The 22,358-nt window shown below is 33.8% G+C and overlaps 1 protein-coding gene across 1 annotated transcript in view; it reads right to left on the bottom strand.

Moving 5' to 3' along the window:
• Positions 1-234: 234 nt before the first annotated feature.
• Positions 235-22,358, bottom strand: part of LOC107453058 (uncharacterized) — a 30,519-nt gene continuing 8,395 nt past the window's right edge. Inside the window, exons 2-7 of the mRNA XM_087169409.1 lie at positions 19,703-19,868; positions 18,032-18,099; positions 13,528-13,706; positions 7,842-8,013; positions 3,881-3,978; positions 235-512 (exon numbers count right to left, since the gene is read on the bottom strand). Of these exons, the coding sequence (XP_087025535.1) occupies positions 339-512; positions 3,881-3,978; positions 7,842-8,013; positions 13,528-13,706; positions 18,032-18,099; positions 19,703-19,868 (857 nt within the window). The 3' untranslated portion in view covers positions 235-338. The remainder of the gene's footprint in view (positions 513-3,880; positions 3,979-7,841; positions 8,014-13,527; positions 13,707-18,031; positions 18,100-19,702; positions 19,869-22,358) is intronic.

The raw sequence follows: 22,358 nt of genomic DNA, 5'->3' as shown, positions 1-22,358 counted from the left end.
GTTAGTTCAATATAGCTCACACAAGAGTACAGTAAACGTTTTTCCTCTCAATACATTGTGTATAATATATACAGCAAAACATAGGGAGTTTTTTTCCCCCAGATTGAGTGGCAACTCTCTACTATCCTAATAATCAGAAATAAAAATGTGTCATGTTTTTGCTTTAGATTAAATGAGTTGAGTTAAAAGAGTTTGCCTCCAACCAGATTGTGAGTTATGACACAACATAATGAAAACAAGCCATTAAATCTATATTTGTGCATCAATGTCGGTGTATACAAAGCAACATTTGATAACAAAAGTAAAAAAAGAACAGAAAATATAAATAATGACAAGGTTTATGAGGAGATGATGTGGAGGGGGAGCGGATCTTCTGACAGGCAGGACTTGTGACGGACGGTTACACGACAGGACACCCTCTGCAGATCTTTGCTGTAAGTGGCAACGTTGATGATGCTCAGAAGGCAAATGCTCCATTCACAGACAGACACAATCACATGGAATGTGGAATACTAAAAACAGTTTTTTAATTACTCTCACAAGCAAAATTTTACTCCTTCCGATAAATAACATTTAAGCAGGAATACTCGAAACGGCATCTAAACACTACACAAAAGAAAGAGCACAAAATTGAAATGACCAAAATGGCATAGTCATCATTCTCTTTATGTTATTTGTCGGATTCATGTCAGGTAATTTATTTATTTTGATTTATATTTTCTTCAAATATTCTTTCAGTTTTAATATTAGCAGCTTGGTGCTGTTGTGACTTGGGTATGTTTTATTTATCATTGTTTTACAGTTTTATGTTTTACAGATTACAGTTTCTTTTATAATTAGATTTTATGTTTAGTTTTCTGATTGATTAATTTTGTTTCTTATCGTTATTTTGACCTTTTTTATTTTATTTTCTCCATCGCCGTGGTTACAAAATTTACTTTTGAGGGATTTTCGTTTGTGTTCGATTACTACCTTGTATCAAACCCTGATGGGAAGAAACCACTCGCGACCGGCGCTGAAATCCTGTCTCTGGAAAAGGGGATCCCAAGACACTACTTTGGCTTATACTTCAGGTAAACAGAAGGTGCATACTGGCTGTCGACTGGTCACGAACGACTTCTGTTGGTTAGGGTCACTTACTAGACAATTCGTTAAGGGCTGCTCCAGGGGTGACTCGTGGTCTTGATGGCATTAATAGCATGGTGGGGGTGATCAGCATCGACGTTCAGGTAACAAATTAGTGTCAGAACCAATCTGTTGTTTGCTTCAATAGTTGCTTTTCAAAGTAGTTCTTAAACATAGCTGTTCCGCACACTTAAACAGAAAGCAAAACAACCTTCTCACCTAGTTTTAACCTGTCAAAATGCACAAATTATGACTTCTCTAAAGCAAAATTTCTGATAGAGTCCTACAGAAAAGTAACTCTTTTATGTCAACATTTGTAGTAAAAAAATCCTTGAAAGACTCATTGGGAATCCAAAAAATGTCAAACATATGCCGTTAGACGAAATAAATTTTGCCATATATACAGTTTCTCTTAAAATTGAGTCAACTTGGAATTGTTAAAATTACAATAGCCCTTCTTTGAAATAATCAAAGGTATCTCTAATCAAAGTGTTATAGATTCGCTCCACATAACTATCATGAAAGGTTGTGATATTTACATTATTCAACATACAATTTTAGCACTGCTGTTCTATAGCTATTCATATAAAAGTTGTTTAACGAGAATGCAAAGTCTGTTCATAGATTCCAAATCCTTTAAGCTGTTCTAAATGCCAGAAGTTAGTCACACTCTACTGACAATTGCAGAGGAAAAGAAACCTGCTTTCGCTGCAGTCAAGCTGAGAATTCTTTCAAATAGCTGACCATTTCGAAGACATGATGTTTGAAGCAGCCAAGCATTGTTTAAAATTGTCCACAAAATTGTTAAAACATCCCAAATCATGGTGGAATCAAGATCGCAAAGAACAAAACCGTTTGACATAATAAAAATAATTAGATGTTGCCATATATGCCATTACGATGCAAAATCTCAACATTTATATTTAATTTTTAAAAATATAATAAATTTAATACAAGAGACTTAAAGTTCCTATTTGAACTTGGTATCGACCATTTCGTTACGATTAACATAGTAACAAAATATTCTTACACAGAATTATAATAAATCTTTCGCAATATATTTTATTAACAATATTATCTTTATTAAAAAAAATAATAATAAGTAAAAAAAAAAAAAGGCGGGGATGAGCCAGAACAGGGATTGATGAACCTAGACCTCTTAAATATTCATTGTTTAAGTGGATGTAACTGTCTTTATAATTTAAAAGAGTTTTCGTAAATTAAAAAATAATTACTAGCTCTTGCTTTTGGGAAAGAGAGTCCAGCAAACAAGAGCAAAACTCTTTTTATTCAGTTTAGTACACAAAAAGTAAAAATAGTATCATTTGAACTTTTTTCTAGCCAAGTAATAAATATCATATTTTTGAGGTCACAAACCCGAATCCGTCTAGAAATGGGTATGTTTATTTAAAGGAAGTATGTTCGTGGGCCTAATTTCATAACTTATGTTTGCACACAAATTAATTGGGATATTTAAGGTTATCTACTCGAATCATATAGAATCCATTCCGATTACTTGATCAAACGTTATTCGATGATCGTTCAAATTTTGAAAAAAATTAGGGTAGATACGGATATTTAAATAAAACCTTGAGCCTATGGATGGCTGACCGTTTAGAGCTAAGCGCAAATGGCGCTGGGGTCAAAATTCACCGTAAGACTACCGTGTTACTATTTTCGACTGATTTAAAAAAAAACGCACTATTCATTTTTATTATATTTGTAATGTTTTCAATACATCGCATTTTCTTTTTCAATTTAATTTTAACGATATAAATTAAAAATGAAATTGGAAATTACAAATAAATAGTTTTGGATCAGCAAGCTTGCTATGATGCTATCCAAAAAATAACAAACGGCGCTATTTTATACAAATATAGCCAAATAAGGGATAGCACTTAAAACATGGCAAACCTTATGCTTTATTTATACTGAGATATTAATTTTGTTTTAGACTAGCGACCTGTTAGAATTTACAATATGTAAGCTTGTTATAGTTTACATTCAGTCAAGCATCAACAGCCAACAAATTTCCAGTGCAATGTTTAAGGGAAAATGTGCCAGATGATCAATGGATTATTTAAAGAAGTTTCTTGCGAGAAATTTTCAGTGTATCATTTATTGAAAATATCTTAGAAAAAATTTCAGTGTATCATTCTAGAGCCGCAATGGCTCTAGGGATAAAGCTTTCTCCTTCCAATGAGGTGAACCGGATTCGAATCCCAGCGATGGCTGGTTGATATGAATTCAGCATCCGGCTTGCTCCGACCACATTGGGACGCGAAATATCCTCAGTGGTAGACGGACCGTGGGTTAGAGTTCCTTTGCCGTCAGGCTGACTGTGGGATGTTCTCATGGTCTTCCTCTCTCTATGTAACGCAAATGTGGGTTAGTTCCATCAAAAAGTCCTCCCCGAAGGCAAATTTCTCCCAATACTTGATGTAGGAGTTCCCTTGTCTTCTAGATTGGATTTAAAATTGCAAGGCTGGTTGAACACTGGTCGTCGTAAACCTAAAATTGGGTCGGCTGTTCAACGATGGCTATTATTATGAGTATCATTCTAGGATTCATTTACGGGAAATTCTAATAAAATTTCTATACATTATTCGTTCATTAAGAGGAAGGTCAGATAAAGCCCTTTCATTTTCCCACTCTACAGATTTCTCCCCATGGTCGCCAAGCAACTGGACTGTCTGAGAAAAATTTTCCTCTAAACATCGTGGAATGTTCCCTGGTGAATAATAAGTATACTTACTTCTGTTGGCAGAGTATAGGAAATAGTTTTCATGTATTCAAAATCGAATGGTCTGTAGTCGAGTACTTCCATAACAAAGAGAGGCAGAGGGTACAGAACTATAATGTTTCAGTTAAGAGAAAATTTATTTCTGTTGGGGAGAATAAAATAGGTAGAACTTTGTGGGGAGAGTCATATCGACAATGTCAACATTCATCTATGAAAAGGTACCCCGACATAGAATCGAGTTTACTTGTCTTATACACTCGTGAATTTTGAGTTCTATTTTTGTCGTGGTAGACGCACTACAGTACACCCCCAGAATTGTATGTGTGATAGAATTCGATGAATGGATATCACTAGTAGATTCATTGCTGTGAGCTGTATTAAGATCACCGATCTTTTTAAATGCTGATTGTGTGAGCTGTATTCAGTTCACGGTCACTCCTGTGTTGCCTTTAGCAGTCGAGTGTATACGTTGTGTGTGATCGAGACTGATAAGCAACAGCGTGAGGAGGACAATGTTGCAGTCACAAGTAGCAAGTCAACTGTTCAATGTGGAGCATCAATCGAAGTAGGCATGTTCAAATCATACTGGGCGTTTCTACCAAGGTAGGCTTGTTCGCATCACGTCTGGGTAGCCAATGTGGGGAGAGTTGTTATAGATCAATGTCAATCTTCATCTATGAAAAGGTACCCCAACATAGAATCGAGTTAACAGGTCTTATATACTATTGAATTGGCATTGTAATTTTATAGTGGTAGACACACTATAAAATTATTTTTCAGTTTGCAAAATTTACTTTTTGAATTTTTCGTTTCATAACGGTAATTCTCATGCAACAGTGAATAAATCGGTTATCTTTAATTGGGCTAAATTATCACACTAATTAAAAATTTTTAGTTCTCAATCAATGATTCAGTCGTTGATTTTGTGTTTGCGGAATGAAAACTCAATTAACAGGATTGGATACGATACACTAAATTGAATCACGAACCCAATCAAGGATTCACTCAGTTTTTCAAATACACTTCTAAAAGTGAACCGTATAATAAATTCTAAAGTGAACTGTATCTCAGATTTAAAAGTGAACCGTAAATAATTCTAACTCATTTAGTAGAAAATTCATTTTAGTTAGCGTTCATAAAATTTTATTAATCTGCATGTACTTTAATGTATAGTTTTAGCCAAATCAGGGCTCGAAAAAACTCAGAAATTTTACCCGTCCCCGAGGACGGCATGTCCAACAATGTACCCGTCCTCATTAGAAACTAAGCCGTAGCTTCTAAATAAATAAAAACATAATTTTCTCCTATTTATTACAAATATTTATACAAATTGCACAATGAATTAGTAGTTACAAGGATTACATTATACAGTAAAAAGAGAAATACTAGGTTACTAATAGTAACCTAGTATTTATGAAATAATTTAAATGACAAAAGTCAAGTTATCTGGAATGTCAATTTATCCGAGGGTACTGCGTTTTTTTAAATGAATCAAATATGACGTTTGCCAGTTGCACAATCAAGCCAATGATTTACAGAGGTTTCTGCACAGAAATCTGAAAGGGGTTTTGCATTTAGGTAGATGTTCATAATTGCGTTTAACGCTTCTTGTTTAAGACCGGTACCTAATGTGTTTTTTTGTAAGTTCATTGCTGAAGAGCCCCTTTCAACCACTACAGTACTCCCAGACAGAGAAAACATCAATTTCACCATAAGCAGTATGTTGCTGTATTTCTAGATTAGAGGGTCATTTTAGAAGTGAGGCGCTAGACTCTTGTAAGATAACAAAAACTGAAAATGTATCACGAGCATTAACGGGAAAATGGCCGTCCGCGCGGACGTCGGATTCGAGAAATTCGTTGTCCGCGGGGAATTTTTGACCGCCGAGGACGGGCGGTTTTTCGAGCCCTGAGTCAAATAATCGCTCAAATAGCCCAATCGGCTATCATTCGTTTTAATTGTTGAGAAAATTGAAATTTTAAATGAAACAATCAGAAACTAAAATTCTACGGAAAATTATAAGCATTAAGTTACAAAATTTTAATTATACTAAAGATACCATGTTGCTAGCGAATCGTGTGCCTAGCTTTAAAATTATACAGAATGTTTTAATCAGGTCCCCCCTCCTTTAAAATAAATAAATAAATAAATAAAACAAAAACGAATACACCTTAAACCAACTGAACAAACAAGTTTTTGTCTTGTGAGTCATTTAACCGCTAATTTTTTTCGCCTTTTCCACGTCGATGATTGTTTAGGATATATAATCGTTTTTTCTTACATCATTTAAATATAAATCAGAGACTTCTTAGTGGATTAGTTTTTTGATATCTTTTTTTACATTTATTTTTAAAATATTCGAAATACCCCTAAATTCATGGGACAAACTTAAAGGGAAGGCAGGGTACATCATAATAAGATTGAGAATTTCGTAGCAACCCGTGACCGGGAACGGCAAAGTTGCTAAAAGCACCTTTTCCTTATGGGCTGACTGTTCGTGTTCATTTCAACTGGTGTTTTATTTATCTAAATTATCTTTATTAAATGTTTTCGGGAAGAATTTGGCAGATTTGGATAATTAGTCACCAAATCATCAAATATTGACAAGAACAGCTATTTTTGTGCCAATTTGAATGCTAATTTTCACAAAAATCATTAGAACACGTAAAGGTAAGGACAAATAGAAGCACGCGAACAAAGACAACCTATAATGGAAAGACTTTCAATACGGCGTACATTTCCAATCACGGTCTTCTGTGCGGTTCTCAAGTCTTATGATACACCATCCATAACTCATCTTAAAGTTGATTACTTTCCTTTAAGTTAAGTTGGGGCACCCTGTATATCAAGGGCACCCTGTATATCAGTACAATTAACTTAAGATACAATTCAAGTTAGTCTAGCTACTATTGTCATAAAACATTTTTTTGTAACAAAGCAATATATTTAAGGGTACTTTTCCGTTAGCCAGCCGCAAGCGAAAAATCGCCAAATAATGTAGAATTTCGCCAAATTTCTTACAACCATAAGGGGAATGCTAGTTTGGGTCCACTTGCTCTATTCTCTGAATTCATTCAAAACAAAGCACGTTTTCTTAATTTTTGTTTTAAAAAACGATGAAAATTGATGATGAATAAATGAGTAAATTAATAAAGATTATGTAAATCAATGAAGAAATGGTGAATATTATTTGTTTATAGTTGAACTTGTTTTGATTACTATTAATAAATATTTGTTTAGAGTTGAACGTTTTCCACTTTTATTCCGTTGACTGCTTTGTCATTCGCTTCGCTTGGCGACTTGGCTCGCGTTTAGTTCACACTTGGCGACATTTGCACCTGGCAAACGGCCAAAGTACCTGTTTATAAAAGATGAAAGTGCAGGCTTTGTTTTTGAAAAAATGATATTTCTTGTTGCCAATTTTTTTACACTATTTTTTGGTTTATAAGTAATATTTCTTGTGGCCAAATTTTTTTACACTATTTTATTGATTGCCTTTAATATCATTCCACCTTCATCATTAACCCTTTCGAATGCCGTGGAATTGGTAAGTAGACTTATCACCACTTTTTAAAGTCCATGGTAAACTTTTTTACCACTTTTAATTTAGGTTTCCATTTGTTAGTAATTTCAGCTTTTTTGAAGTGGGTTTGAATAAATTTGGTAACCATTTGTTAGTTTAAGAAAACGTATAAAAGTTATAAAATACACAATTCCCTTTGAAGTTTGTAGCATTTATAAAATTTATTTTATAAATAACGAAAAATAAAAGTCAATAAGTTCCTAACAGGTCGTGGTATACTTACCATCCAAAAAAAAATGGCATTAAAATTTAGATTAATTTTTTATAAGCTAAATTAGTTTTTTTTCCTTATATCAATTACGATTCTTATATCAATTTCAATTCCAAAAATGCTTTTATTTACCTTCACTAAAAATAAATGGCCCATTAAAGGGTTAAACAAAAGGATACCTATTAGTCCAAGTATAACATAAACAACGACAAATCCAAACTTTGTGTATCTTTCCGTCTTGCTAGTGTCTGGAATGTACCACCACAGGATTGCGTAAAAGAACTGGAATACTGCTAAGCCCACTAAGATGACAGATGCTGCAAAACCATGCTCAATCAGAACACTGATAATCTAAAAGAAAGTCTATATGAAGTGCATATTATGATAAAATAAGAAACCTTAATTCCTATTTTAAAAAAATGATCCTTTGTGAGTCGACTGAGATCTGCCGACAAAAATAATGCAAAAATAATTTAATATTTAGTTAAAAGATGGCGCCTCACACTCTCTTTACTATAAGACAAGAATAACGATCGAAACGGGCTACTGGTGGCGTAGAGCATAACTCTCTACCTATGGCAACACTTTGCATGCTTTCACCATTAGCGTGTGGAGAGTCATTGAAGAAGGAAGTACGTTAGTTTCTGTCTTGATTTTCACATATATGAAAAACTTTTAAGTTAGGAAACTATATGAAACTGAAAACTGCATTAAACATAGTTCTAAAAAAAGCATTGTGAAAAATTAAAAAAAAAATATTTTTGATAGTTAAATATTGAAAATATTAAGAAAGGGGAAAATATCGTAGTACATTCCTATACAACTGAAAAGAGGAGGAGAGGAAAGGGCATTGAGTCAAGACATGGAACCGGTCTTCTCCCCAGATGGCGTATTTGAGCGTTGCTATCGCGAATAGCAATGACCACAAAATGACGAATGAAATAAATATTAATGACCACAAAAGATATAACTGAGTCGTCTAATGGACAACTAGTCAAATTTTTGTTTTGATGACGTAGCTAAGTTAACTGTTAGCCGATCATGAAGCCAAAGTATCGAAAGTCCTCTCTTTTTTGTTCTGAATATAATTAAAAATCGGTCCAGAAGCGTGTGAAGATATATATTTCCTTTCTGAAACATTCACGAAACAGAGCTTGCTGCGTAAAATAACCATTTGAACCTTTTTCCTTGATTCGGAGATCACCTTACTTACGAGGTAAACACAAGCATCAAACCTAAACAGTAAAGAGGCTCCCCCCCGTACTCGTTGTGTACTATTCAAACTATGTTTATTTGTGTTGAATAGTGAAATAGAGATGTTATCGTGAGCAGGGAGCGATCAAGACAAATTCAGGCCCAAGGCCCACCAAATTCTCCGGACCCCTTACAGAATATTTTGAAATTAAATTACTGAAGTTTACAGAATATTTTGAGTAATTAGTCCTAACAATAGAAAAGAATCTATTGATCTGCATGATTCAAGATAAACATTCTAAGAAATTTTGAAAACAGACAATTGAAGATTATTTTTCTAAGATGACGTTTACGTATCTATAAATTAAAGGAAAAATATAAAACAACAAATCAATGTTACGTCAAAATAAAAGTAGTTTGGTGACCACAAACAATTGAAATCAGTGACATTTGCTAAAAGTCACTGATCAGCTGAATTATATTTTTATTGCAAGCTGTAATTATTTTTTATTTAGTACTTAAGCCAACACAAAGCTATCCCACCTTCCATTTGACTTTTTACTAATTTTTGAGGCCCCTCAGAAATTGTGGGCCCTAGGCGATAATCAGGCCCTGACCGTGAATGATTGAAATCAAGAGAATGTCAACTTTCACCGGTGAATGTCCACAATCATATAGTCGCTTCGGTGAATGTTCGAAATATTTGTTATATCAGATTTGATATTAATTTATTCGTTGATATTATTATATTTATTCGATATTTTAATATCTGCTGAGGATAGATTAGGAGAAACAACAGTGTTCAGAGTACCGGTTAAATGCATACTGGGCAGTGGCACTTGACATTAAAAAACATTGATGTAGGGCATACCGGGCAGTGTCAATGAACCTTAAAAAATCATTGATGTTGGACATACCGGACAGTGTCATTTAACTAGTTTATATTTTGGACATTTACCAAAGAGACTATATGGTTGTCAACACTTACAGGTGGAAGTCATCAACCAACAATTTCGGTCATTCACAGTAATATTATTATATAAACAGCAACAACTGAGTTGTAGGTGAAATATATGTTTTTGTTTATTGACATCTAGTTCAGTCTGTTGTCCGAGAAATAATCCAAAAAATGTAACCCAAAGTTATAATTGCTTTCGAAATCGCATCCCGTGAAAATGGTTATATTTCTTTATTAAAGAATTTAATTTTCATTAGAAAAGCGTGATAGGAAATACCAATGCAATGTTTTATAAATGTTTGCCCTTTTCATAATTTATTCAATATACTGCTAGTAGAAATATTGCCATTTTCGTTTGAAATAATTTCATAAAAGCAACCGAAAGATTAAATAAGTTAGGTTGGATTGAAATATAGTGAGAGGATTAAAAACTCTTCACTGTTTATAAAAAATAATAACTCTCGGAACCGCTAGGGTTCCGTGGAACATCATTTGGAAACCGCTGCTCTAAAGTAAATGATTACATACCCATTGAAATTTGTTGGGGTGGTCGCGGTGAATCCTATAGGGTTGAATTATGAACTCTAGGTTGGATCGATATATAATGAGAGGATTCAAAACTCATCAGTGGTTATTAAGAATACTAACTCTCGGAAGCCCTAGACTTCCGTGGAACATCATTTGTAAACAGCTGTTCTAAAATAAATGATAACGTACCCATAATAATAACATACCCATTGAAATTTATTGGGGAGGACGATGAATCCTATAGGGTTGAATGAGTTCTAGGTTAGATCGATATATAATGAAAGGATTCAAAACTCATCACTGGTTATTAAGAATACTAACTCTCGGTGGAACATCGTTTGGGAACCACTGTTCTTAAGTAAATGATAACATACCCATTGAAATTTGTTGGAGAGGTCGGTGTATCCTATAGGGTTGAATTATGAACTCTAGGTTGGATCGATATATAATGAGAGGATTCAAAACTCTTCATTGTTTATAAAAAAATACTAACTCTCGGAACCCCTAGGGTTCCGTGGAACATCATTTGGGAACCGCTGTTCTAAAGTAAATGATTACATACCCATTGAAATTTGTTGGGGTGGTCGCGGTGAATCCTATAGGGTTGAATTATGAACTCTAGGTTGGATCGATATATAATGAGAGGATTCAAAACTCATCACTGGTTATTAAGAATACTAACTCTCGGAAGTCCTAGACTTCCGTGGAACATCATTTGTAAACAGCTGTTCTAAAATAAATGATAACGTACCCATAATAATAACATACCCATTGAAATTTATTGGGGAGGACGATGAATCCTATAGGGTTGAATGAGTTCTAGGTTAGATCGATATATAATGAAAGGATTCAAAACTCATCACTGGTTATTAAGAATACTAACTCTCGGTGGAACATCGTTTGGGAACCACTGTTCTTAAGTAAATGATAACATACCCATTGAAATTTGTTGGAGAGGTCGGTGTATCCTATAGGGTTGAATTATGAACTCTAGGTTGGATCGATATATAATGAGAGGATTCAAAACTCTTCATTGTTTATAAAAAAATACTAACTCTCGGAACCCCTAGGGTTCCGTGGAACATCATTTGGGAACCGCTGTTCTAAAGTAAATGATTACATACCCATTGAAATTTGTTGGGGTGGTCGCGGTGAATCCTATAGGGTTGAATTATGAACTCTAGGTTGGATCGATATATAATGAGAGGATTCAAAACTCATCACTGGTTATTAAGAATACTAACTCTCGGAAGTCCTAGACTTCCGTGGAACATCATTTGTAAACAGCTGTTCTAAAATAAATGATAACGTACCCATAATAATAACATACCCATTGAAATTTATTGGGGAGGACGATGAATCCTATAGGGTTGAATGAGTTCTAGGTTAGATCGATATATAATGAAAGGATTCAAAACTCATCACTGGTTATTAAGAATACTAACTCTCGGTGGAACATCGTTTGGGAACCACTGTTCTTAAGTAAATGATAACATACCCATTGAAATTTGTTGGAGAGGTCGGTGTATCCTATAGGGTTGAATTATGAACTCTAGGTTGGATCGATATATAATGAGAGGATTCAAAACTCTTCATTGTTTATAAAAAAATACTAACTCTCGGAACCCATAGGGTTCCGTGGAACATCATTTGGGAACCGCTGTTCTAAAGTAAATGATTACATACCCATTGAAATTTGTTGGGGTGGTCGCGGTGAATCCTATAGGGTTGAATTATGAACTCTAGGTTGGATCGATATATAATGAGAGGATTCAAAACTCATCACTGGTTATTAAGAATACTAACTCTCGGAAGTCCTAGACTTCCGTGGAACATCATTTGTAAACAGCTGTTCTAAAATAAATGATAACGTACCCATAATAATAACATACCCATTGAAATTTATTGGGGAGGACGATGAATCCTATAGGGTTGAATGAGTTCTAGGTTAGATCGATATATAATGAAAGGATTCAAAACTCATCACTGGTTATTAAGAATACTAACTCTCGGTGGAACATCGATTGGGAACCACTGTTCTTAAGTAAATGATAACATACCCATTGAAATTTGTTGGAGAGGTCGGTGTATCCTATAGGGTTGAATTATGAACTCTAGGTTGGATCGATATATAATGAGAGGATTCAAAACTCTTCATTGTTTATAAAAAAATACTAACTCTCGGAACCCCTAGGGTTCCGTGGAACATCATTTGGGAACCGCTGTTCTAAAGTAAATGATTACATACCCATTGAAATTTGTTGGGGTGGTCGCGGTGAATCCTATAGGGTTGAATTATGAACTCTAGGTTGGATCGATATATAATGAGAGGATTCAAAACTCATCACTGGTTATTAAGAATACTAACTCTCGGAAGTCCTAGACTTCCGTGGAACATCATTTGTAAACAGCTGTTCTAAAATAAATGATAACGTACCCATAATAATAACATACCCATTGAAATTTATTGGGGAGGACGATGAATCCTATAGGGTTGAATGAGTTCTAGGTTAGATCGATATATAATGAAAGGATTCAAAACTCATCACTGGTTATTAAGAATACTAACTCTCGGTGGAACATCGTTTGGGAACCACTGTTCTTAAGTAAATGATAACATACCCATTGAAATTTGTTGGAGAGGTCGGTGTATCCTATAGGGTTGAATTATGAACTCTAGGTTGGATCGATATATAATGAGAGGATTCAAAACTCTTCATTGTTTATAAAAAAATACTAACTCTCGGAACCCCTAGGGTTCCGTGGAACATCATTTGGGAACCGCTGTTCTAAAGTAAATGATTACATACCCATTGAAATTTGTTGGGGTGGTCGCGGTGAATCCTATAGGGTTGAATTATGAACTCTAGGTTGGATCGATATATAATGAGAGGATTCAAAACTCATCACTGGTTATTAAGAATACTAACTCTCGGAAGTCCTAGACTTCCGTGGAACATCATTTGTAAACAGCTGTTCTAAAATAAATGATAACGTACCCATAATAATAACATACCCATTGAAATTTATTGGGGAGGACGATGAATCCTATAGGGTTGAATGAGTTCTAGGTTAGAATGGATATATAATGAAAGGATTCAAAACTCATCACTGGTTATTAAGAATACTAACTCTCGGTGGAACATCGTTTGGGAACCACTATTCTTAAGTAAATGATAACATACCCATTGAAATTTGTTGGGGAGGTCGGTGTATCCTATAGGGTTGCACACTGTCATGATAAGGCCCATCCATGCAAAACCGATGGAAATCAGACACGTGAAATTGACGATCCTGATTATTTTTCTGTGTTTTACATTCCTGTGGTTGATTGATACATACAACAGGAAGAAGGCAAAAACAGCTGCAAAATATACCTATTAATAGTTAAACAGTAGATATTAAATGGATATTATAAGTTAAATTCAAAGGGCAGATATTAATATTAAATATATCAATAAAAATTCAAAGAATATAGTTACTTTTATTAAATCACATTTAAAATTGCAATAGTAAAATAACTTTTTTAAAAATCTTTATTGCGTTTGAAAAAATAAATATATATATATACAAATAAAGGGGGAAAAAACGTGAAGTATAGGGGAGAGGGGGGCACATGTGAACAAATTTTTTTATTTCTTCACTTTTCGAAAAATATCATCAATTTTTCATAGTAAAAAAGTCCATATGTTTAAATAGTATTTTCTTTGTCTTGTGGAATTTTTTGAGATTTTTCAATAAAATATTTCTTTACTTTATAATATTTGAGAAAAATGACTTCAATTGTTCACATGTGCCCCTATTGGGGGCACATGTGAACAGGCCTGGGGCACATATGAACAAGATTAAAAACACAAAGCAATAATCATATTTCAAAGAAAAAAAATCTTTAATATAACAGATATAGATACGCATTATACTGAAGGGGTTGTAGCTTCCTATGTGAATTTAAATTGTACAACAGTACTGTCAATAAAAAAATAATTTTTCAGCTGTACAATAATTTATCCGTAATTGGGTTTTTCGCAACTTCATGTTCCACGGGTGTTGTAATGGGCCTTTTTCTTTCTTCTCTAATACTCTTTCATGCTTTGTTTTTCATTTTTTCTATCTTTTCATTTGTAGCTTTAACAATTCTATTTTCTCAGGTGTATCAGTTAATATGCGTGATGCGCGATCAACCATTTAATAAAAAAAAAATTTTTTAAAGGAAAAATTAATCAATTAATTATGGAAAATTAAATAATGATAATTTTAAATGCATACATATTTTTTAAACTTATAATATCATGAGGATAATAATCTTAATACTATGTAGGGGCACTTGTGAACTGTTCACATCTGCCCCAGATGTTTTGTTCACAAGTGCCCCCATCATCCTTCTTAAACCTAACTTGAAAAATAAAGAACTTTTAATCGAGTAAAAAAAAAGAATAATTGTCATAAACTTACCTGAATGTTCATATAATGATCTGCAATAGTTAATTTTAATTTATTAGTTGATTTATGTTATGCTTTCACTTGGAGAAGCGAGCGATTATAATATATGCAACACCAGCTGATACAAAGAAATTGTCAGAATAGACCAACAAAATGTCTCATTGTTCTGAAAGTTTTTCAGAGAGGTAGGACTAGTACTGCCATCAATTGAAAATTTTTCGAGATTTTTTTTATTTCAAATCATATTGGTAAAACATACCATGTTCACATGTGCCCCCTGTTCACATGTGCCCCCCTCTCCCCTACTAATTCTCAATTATAAAGAGGCAAATGATATGTTATAAAGACTTTTTTAAAATAATTTTTAATTCTGTTGTATTACCGTTTTTTTGTAGAAGTTTTATCATTCTGTTTATGATTCTTTTTATTAGGTTTGCTAAGTAGTTTACATCATTTTATGCATCATAATTAAAATTAACAAGACCTTTGAAAATTGAATATTGTAGTCCTCAAACATTCAAAAATTGTAGTCGAGTAGTCCCTAAACATTTTCAGTTACATTTTAATTAGGAGAATTGGGTGTCTAATTCAAAACAGTTGTTTTGTTCAAACCACTTTTAGGAAATCTCATATAATGTCTTTTATATAATGGTCGTTGAACAGCCATTTTAATTTTGGGTTTCTGACTACTAATGTAAAACTCTGTTGCCTTGCAATTTTTAGCCCAATCCAGTAGACAAGGAATCTCCTGGATCAAGCATTGGGAGAAATTTTGCCTTCGTGAAGGACTTTTTGATGGAACTAACCAGCATTTGTGTTGCGTGGAGAAGAAAACCATGAAAGCCTACCACGATTAGTTTCATGGCAAGGGGACTCTAACCAAGGATCCGTCTACCACATCAGCACTGTGGTTGGCGTGAGCCGGGTTCTGAATTAGTATCAACCAGCCATAGCTGGGATTCAAACCCGGTTCACAACATTGGATGGCGAATGCTCTATCTTCTGATCCACCACGATTCTTAAATGGAATGCCTCGCATGCTGGTATTCAAGTTTAAACCTCATAGAGGATACCAGCTTGCTAACAGCTGCTGTTCTACGTGATACCGTTTGAGCATAGAAATCGATTCCTTTTTAGAATACAACTTATTTTAAATTCAATTGGGTACTTGCAACTCGAGAAGAAGATGATCTCTAATACACAGGCACGTGACAACATCGCACCGCACATCGGATTTGTTAAAATATAATTCTTTCTCGTTTACGTCTTCTGCTTAACTTAGATTTATTATTTGTTTATGTATTTTATTGCAACCGTGACGTATTTTTGTTTTATGTAACTGGCAACATGGATGCATAATTAGTTTGGTTATGTTCTGCTTGGCTTTATGCCTGTCTTTGTGTTAGGTAAGAAATATATAGTGAAGGAATTGAAATGTTTGTGAAAGAACCTTTTTGAAAGAATATAGAGTGTGTCACTTAAGAAAATTGATACTTGGTGGGCATGGCTTATTCGAAATAGATTGGAAAGAACAGTTGCTGATGTAAACAAATGCCACGTGTCTGCAGCCAATCCAGTTCGAGATACCCACACAACGTCATTTGAATGTATCCCATTTCCATTGGTCCCGCAGTGAACTGATCGCAAAGAAACGGTTCCCATTTTAGAACACCGAAGTCAAGCATCACTGACTGCGGTCAGTAAGCGGGTGGGTGACTACTTCGATCAGCCTACGAAGGAACAGAGGGTGTGCTGTATTGGTCCTCGTTAAACTGTTCTACCATAAAGTGCTCGACTTTGAGTGCAGGTCGTCGGGCTACCGAAGCGGGGGGGGGGGCATTCCCTCTGCAGAGGATCAAAATTGTGATGGCATGTCTTCTGATCATCCTCAGGGATGTTTCTCAGACAGTCGCCAATAGCCCCATTGTGCAGGTCTAGTACGACGTAAATAAAGTACCTATTTACCTAACCCTATTTACCAAACCCTAAATCATGATTAACAAGAAAGCTTTATGGCTGAAATTATGTTCAGCAAACACCTGAAAGCAACGTCTTGCAGTTCTCAGGCCTTAATGCATTGTTGCCCTAAATGCTCAAATCTTTGAGCAGAATAGACCTCACAATCAAAGTCGTGAAGTCTCCTCATCAAGATGACAACCTCTGCAAAGAGGATTAGATTGAATACTAATTATGTATCTGCGTCTCCTGAGGGTGCAGTGTCCTGTGAAAAGACCAATGATCTTCCTCAAACTGCTCTTGTTTAGCTTAAGCAGCTTCTTTTTGACGTATGCTAGGAAGGTCACGATTCAGCTCTTCAGCTTGTCTCTGACCATCCGAGTTGTACCATTGCTCATGGGCAATTTTGCCGTAGAGCTTGAATATAGATGCCCCGAGTGATATGGGAGAAATTCCCAAGCCTGGTTCAGGGCCCCAAAAAAATCGCACTAGAGTCATTCTCCGAGCATGCTTAAGGATCATTTTATCGACCCACTGAAGGGATAATTCTCTGAGTTAACCTTGACCGACCGTGGATAGAACCCGCTGCCCTATCAGTGTCAAATATTAAAGAACGTGCCCTTATCGATTAAATAGAGCTTTGAGCTATCATATATGACTGATGTTATCTTTTAAATACTTGAAAAACAGAATCGTCTGCAGTTTAATTTGTAACTATGGATGATGCTAAAATAATATTTTAACAATAAAACACAAATGATCCATTTTTCAGACAACTTTTCCGAAAGTGGATTAATTGAAATTTTTGAACGATTTTTAGGTTGTTGGGCAAAAATTTTCCCTTTCACCTTCTTTATAAATTTTTGGCTCCTAACACTAACGCTTTTGAAGTCATAAAAAAGTTAAAACACTCACATAGACACACTGAGGAATTTTAGAGCAACAGTTAAAGTTTTTAAAGCATTAGCTAAAATGATTAACAATTTTCCATTGAAAATTTACTGCCACATTTTCTTTTCAAATTTTTATGTTTAGTTCTGTATTACTGTCTAGGCTTTTATATGTAATTTCATCTGTATTTTATATATTAATCTTTTTAATTGTTTGTTTTTGTACTATGAGGATATTTACCTCACAAGTTAAGTAACAGTAAGATTAAACTGCACTGTAATTTGGTTTTGGCTGCAACTGTAAGGCACTTTGTTAAGGTTGTCAAATTTGCATTGAGATCTGAAACTTTTTACATCAAAGTTTTAAATAAAACTTCGTGAAATAATAAATGGCATCACTTACCAAAAAAAAGTCCTATTTCACAAAAAATGGTGAATACACCATTTGAAGGTGGTACTCCTCCAGCATTACTGAAATATACATAGCACTATATACATATAATATACATATATTATGATAGCATGCATATACATATCACTTTTAAATAGATTGCGTATTAGCAATGTAAACGATGTTGAATTTTATATACATTTTAGTTCAATGATCTATATAAAAACTATTAGCATTTATAGAATAATGTTTATTATTTAATTGAATATTAGAGGAGGTTGTTGGTTACTTATAAAATTTTAAACTGTTTATAAAAAAAAAGTGTTGATCTAATTTTAATTCATGATTGCCACAGACTTCAGATTTGCCCGAGTTGGATTTGCGCATGGTAACAAACGTATTAAGCTAAATAACTAAAAGTATTTTATTATAAACATATTCTTTTATTAAATTTAATAGATAACTCAATTTTGTAAATAATCTCTCTCACAGCTTACTTTAATTATTACGCAATAAATTAATTATCCTTACAAAGATTAAATTTATCAACTTTTGTCACGCTGCTGAACACATAAACAATTATGAAATGTATGTATATTTTTTAGTTAGATATTAAAGATAATTATGTTCTTTTAATGATTTCTATTCGCTTTTGTTTCGTTAAGCTTAATTCGAAATCATCTGAATATTATCTGCGTGCTATGCGTATGTTTGATTAAAAACTAATTTTATTTTAAGAATTAGTGTAGATATGCTTTTTAATTTCTAAAGAATTAGTGTAGATATGCTTTTTAATTTCTAAAGAATTAGTGTAGATATGCTTTTTAATTTCTAAAGAATTAGTGTAGATATGCTTTTTAATTTCTAAAGAATTAGTGTAGATATGCTTTCTAATAATATAAAAAAAATTAAAAAAATGTGAAAATAAAAATTGCAAAACTTGTCCTTTAGCTGATAATTCACAAATTGACTGCCATTCCAATGAATTTTTTTGTAAATGTTTTAATATGTTTATTTTATTTCATTTCTGTCTTGCAGTCGAACGTGAATTTTAACTATTGGATTTTTGTTATTTTAAGTAAGTTTCTTTCTTACTTTCCTTCTGCATTTGTCATGTTTTTATTCTACTGTATATGCTTCTGTATTTTAATTGTATTTTAAATGGTATTCTACTTGGTTTTTTTGTATTTTATGCATTCTTTTCCTGAACTATGGCAAAACTTTTGGGGTACAGAGAAATCAAATTTTTGACTTTTTGTCTAGGCTTTCTCGATAGAAAAAGTTTTGCATCTATGGCATACGAAGCTGACGACGTCAGCTCTGGTTGTCATATTTTTTAAATATTTTTTTCTTCATTGTCTTGTTTCTAATTTATTGCCTTGTATCGTATCGTGAAAATAACCTTACTGACTTTTATGTTTATTACATGGTATTGTAATTATAAAATATAGTGCTATACCGAAAATGGACGCGATTACCTTACACCAAAAGGTGCAAAAGAACATTTTTTACCCGTTTCACTGCACCAGGAAGTATGTGGTGTAATGCAACGCAAAAAACCAAGAAGTTATCTGGGGTGTGTCATTACACCACATTGGTGTGTAGTAGCTATTTTTGGTGTTGGCATGCACTAAAATTTTTTTACATGTTAAAATAATAAGAATAATAAATATGATAACGTGCCTAATGAGAGGTAAAAATGGTGGCATTAGGCTTCTAGCCATTGTGGTGCCATAAGATCCGAACAGACCAATCAAAGCGAAGAGTACAGTGAGGATAAAAAAGAAGCCACATTTCTCAAATTTCAATGTTGCATGCTCATTCCAACAAGCACAAGACACCAGCCCCACTAAAACAAAATAACAAAAGAATTATTATCTTTTTAAAAATAAATTGTAGGAGCTCATCGGACAAAAACATAGTAACTTCTAGAGAAATCAGATTCAAGCAGGAGGAGTGCATTTGTATTTTTCTTCGGGGGGGGGGGAATCTACACTGTTATACTACATTTCACCTTAAGTTGGCACTGCAGGGAAGGGTAGGAAATGTAATACTCCGCCTTTGAAAAGTAGTTCTTCACTATTTTGGAATTAATTGCAGTTTAAATGCGCGTACAAATATAAATAAATGTTGTATAGTAAGAAACTTGAAACATGCATTAAAAGTTTTTCATGTTTAAATGTATTTAACTTGTAAATACCTTCTCAGTAAAGCGAATGTACAAAGAAGAAGGAGGTGTTTTAGTTTGGCGCTGGATTATTTCTCAAGGCCAAGCGGAATTGGCGCGTTGGCTATGTTTTTACACGGGTCAGTTAGTTCTTTCCATTCTCCTTGACTTTGCTTAAGTGTCCTATCTCTTGTGCAGTTCTTATTTCGCTTTCTTTTTGTATTTGACTATTTAATTTTCTAAATATTAACCTCATATGTACAATATTTAATGAAAAAAAATTTCCCTACAGAATGAATGAAGAAATAAAAAACCCACCCAAATAGGCAGGTTTATTTCTAAGTTTTCATTTTTCACGGACTATTCGACCTATTTCATTCGAATTTTGCATTCTTTTGTAACTATATTAAATTACATATGGTATACTATTTTCCTTTTCGACGATAACTTCTATTTCTTCGAGATCGAAATGAAATGGGAAAAAACCGGTTTTTCCACCAGTGCTATAGAAAACGGATGAGGATTTTTAAGAGGTATTTCAATTCATGTTGTGAAGAGCAAAATTTAAAATCGAGTAGTGAACTTCAAATGATTAAAATTGCAAATTACTGCCATTATTTAACACAGAACGTATTTTATTATTTATGTAAAGTAACACTTCAAGAATAATTAATTAAATATTTAATCAATTACATTAATTCACACTATTTTTCAATTTTCTTACGCTACTTGCTGGTTAATTAGAGTAAGGTTTCTATGGAAAACGTTAAAGAAGAACTTACTAATAAAATATATTTTATTTTATAACGTTGAACAGCAGACCCAATTTTGGGTTTATGACTACTGATGTTCAATTACATAGTCTTGTAATTTTGAACTCAATCCAGAAAACAATGGAACTCCTGGATTCGGAGAACTTTCGCCTGTGGAAGACCTATTGATGGAACTAACCCACATTTTCATTTCATGGAGATGAAAACCACGAAAACCTTCCACGGTTTGCCTGACGGCAAGGGGACTCTAGCCCACGATCAGTCTACCACTGAGGATATATTTACGTCAGAGCTATGGTCGGTACGAGACTTGTGTGGGATTCGTATCGACCAATCATTGTTGGAATTCAAACTCGGTTTACCTCATTGGAAGGCGAACGCTCTATCCCCTGAGCCACTACGACTCTAATAAAATAAAATATATTGCATTTAATTTTTCATGCGCTTTTTCCTTTTCGCAATTTTAGAGTATGTAAAAAATTCATATAAAAAATTTAAATTTTTATTATTGGCATGCAAAACGGGGGGATCCATCCCCCCCCCCTTTTGGAAGGAGTCATTCCGCCATTTCTCCCCTTTTGGCTCTCTCTTCATTCATTATTTATGTATGTGTTACAGTGAATGATCGAAATCAAGAGAATGTCGACTTTCACTGGTGAATGTGAACAATTACATAGTCACTTTGATGAATGTCCGAAATATTTGTTATATCCGATTTAAAGTTAATTTATTTGTTAATGTTATTACATTTATTCGATATTTTAATATCTGCTGAGAAGAGATTAGGAGATATATCTGAGTACCGGTTAAATGCATACTGGACAATGGCACTTGACCTTAAAAAATATTGACGTAGGGCATACCGGACAATGGCATTCTTTAAAAAAAACTTTGTTGTAGGGCATACCGGACAGTGGCATAGAACTTTTAAAAAAACTTTGATGTAGGGTATACCAGGCAGTGATATTTAATTCGACCTAGTATATGTTTCGGACATTTACCGAAGGTACTATGTGATTGTCAGCATTCACCAATTTCGGTCATTCAGAGTAACATATATAATTTCAGAGGTCTTATCTTTATGATGAATAATTCAATTGACTGATTTTCGAAGGGATTTTTTTCCCCCTATACCATGAAAATAATTTTAACAAAAAAATTTACAGAGAAGTATTTTAACTACAGGTCAAATTAGATACGCGAAATACGAATGTAGATGCGTATTGGCGAACTCTAGAAAACAAACTGTAGTAAAATGGAATTTAAAAAAATTTGATATTCCTCTAATGCACAGTGACAAAAATAATGTGCGATTTAATATAATCTTTATTCATGTCGTTCAGCGTTGGGGAAAGATGTACCTCACAAGAATAATTATTCCAAAGTAATCCCAAGGTTG

The sequence above is a fragment of the Parasteatoda tepidariorum genome, chromosome 8 (assembly GCF_982258835.1).
Source record: "Parasteatoda tepidariorum strain Cologne lab strain chromosome 8, Ptep-v5.0, whole genome shotgun sequence".
Classification (NCBI taxonomy): domain Eukaryota; kingdom Metazoa; phylum Arthropoda; class Arachnida; order Araneae; family Theridiidae; genus Parasteatoda; species Parasteatoda tepidariorum.
The sequence above is the reverse complement of the archived record's forward strand: the minus strand, read 5'-3'. Positions and strand labels throughout refer to the sequence as shown.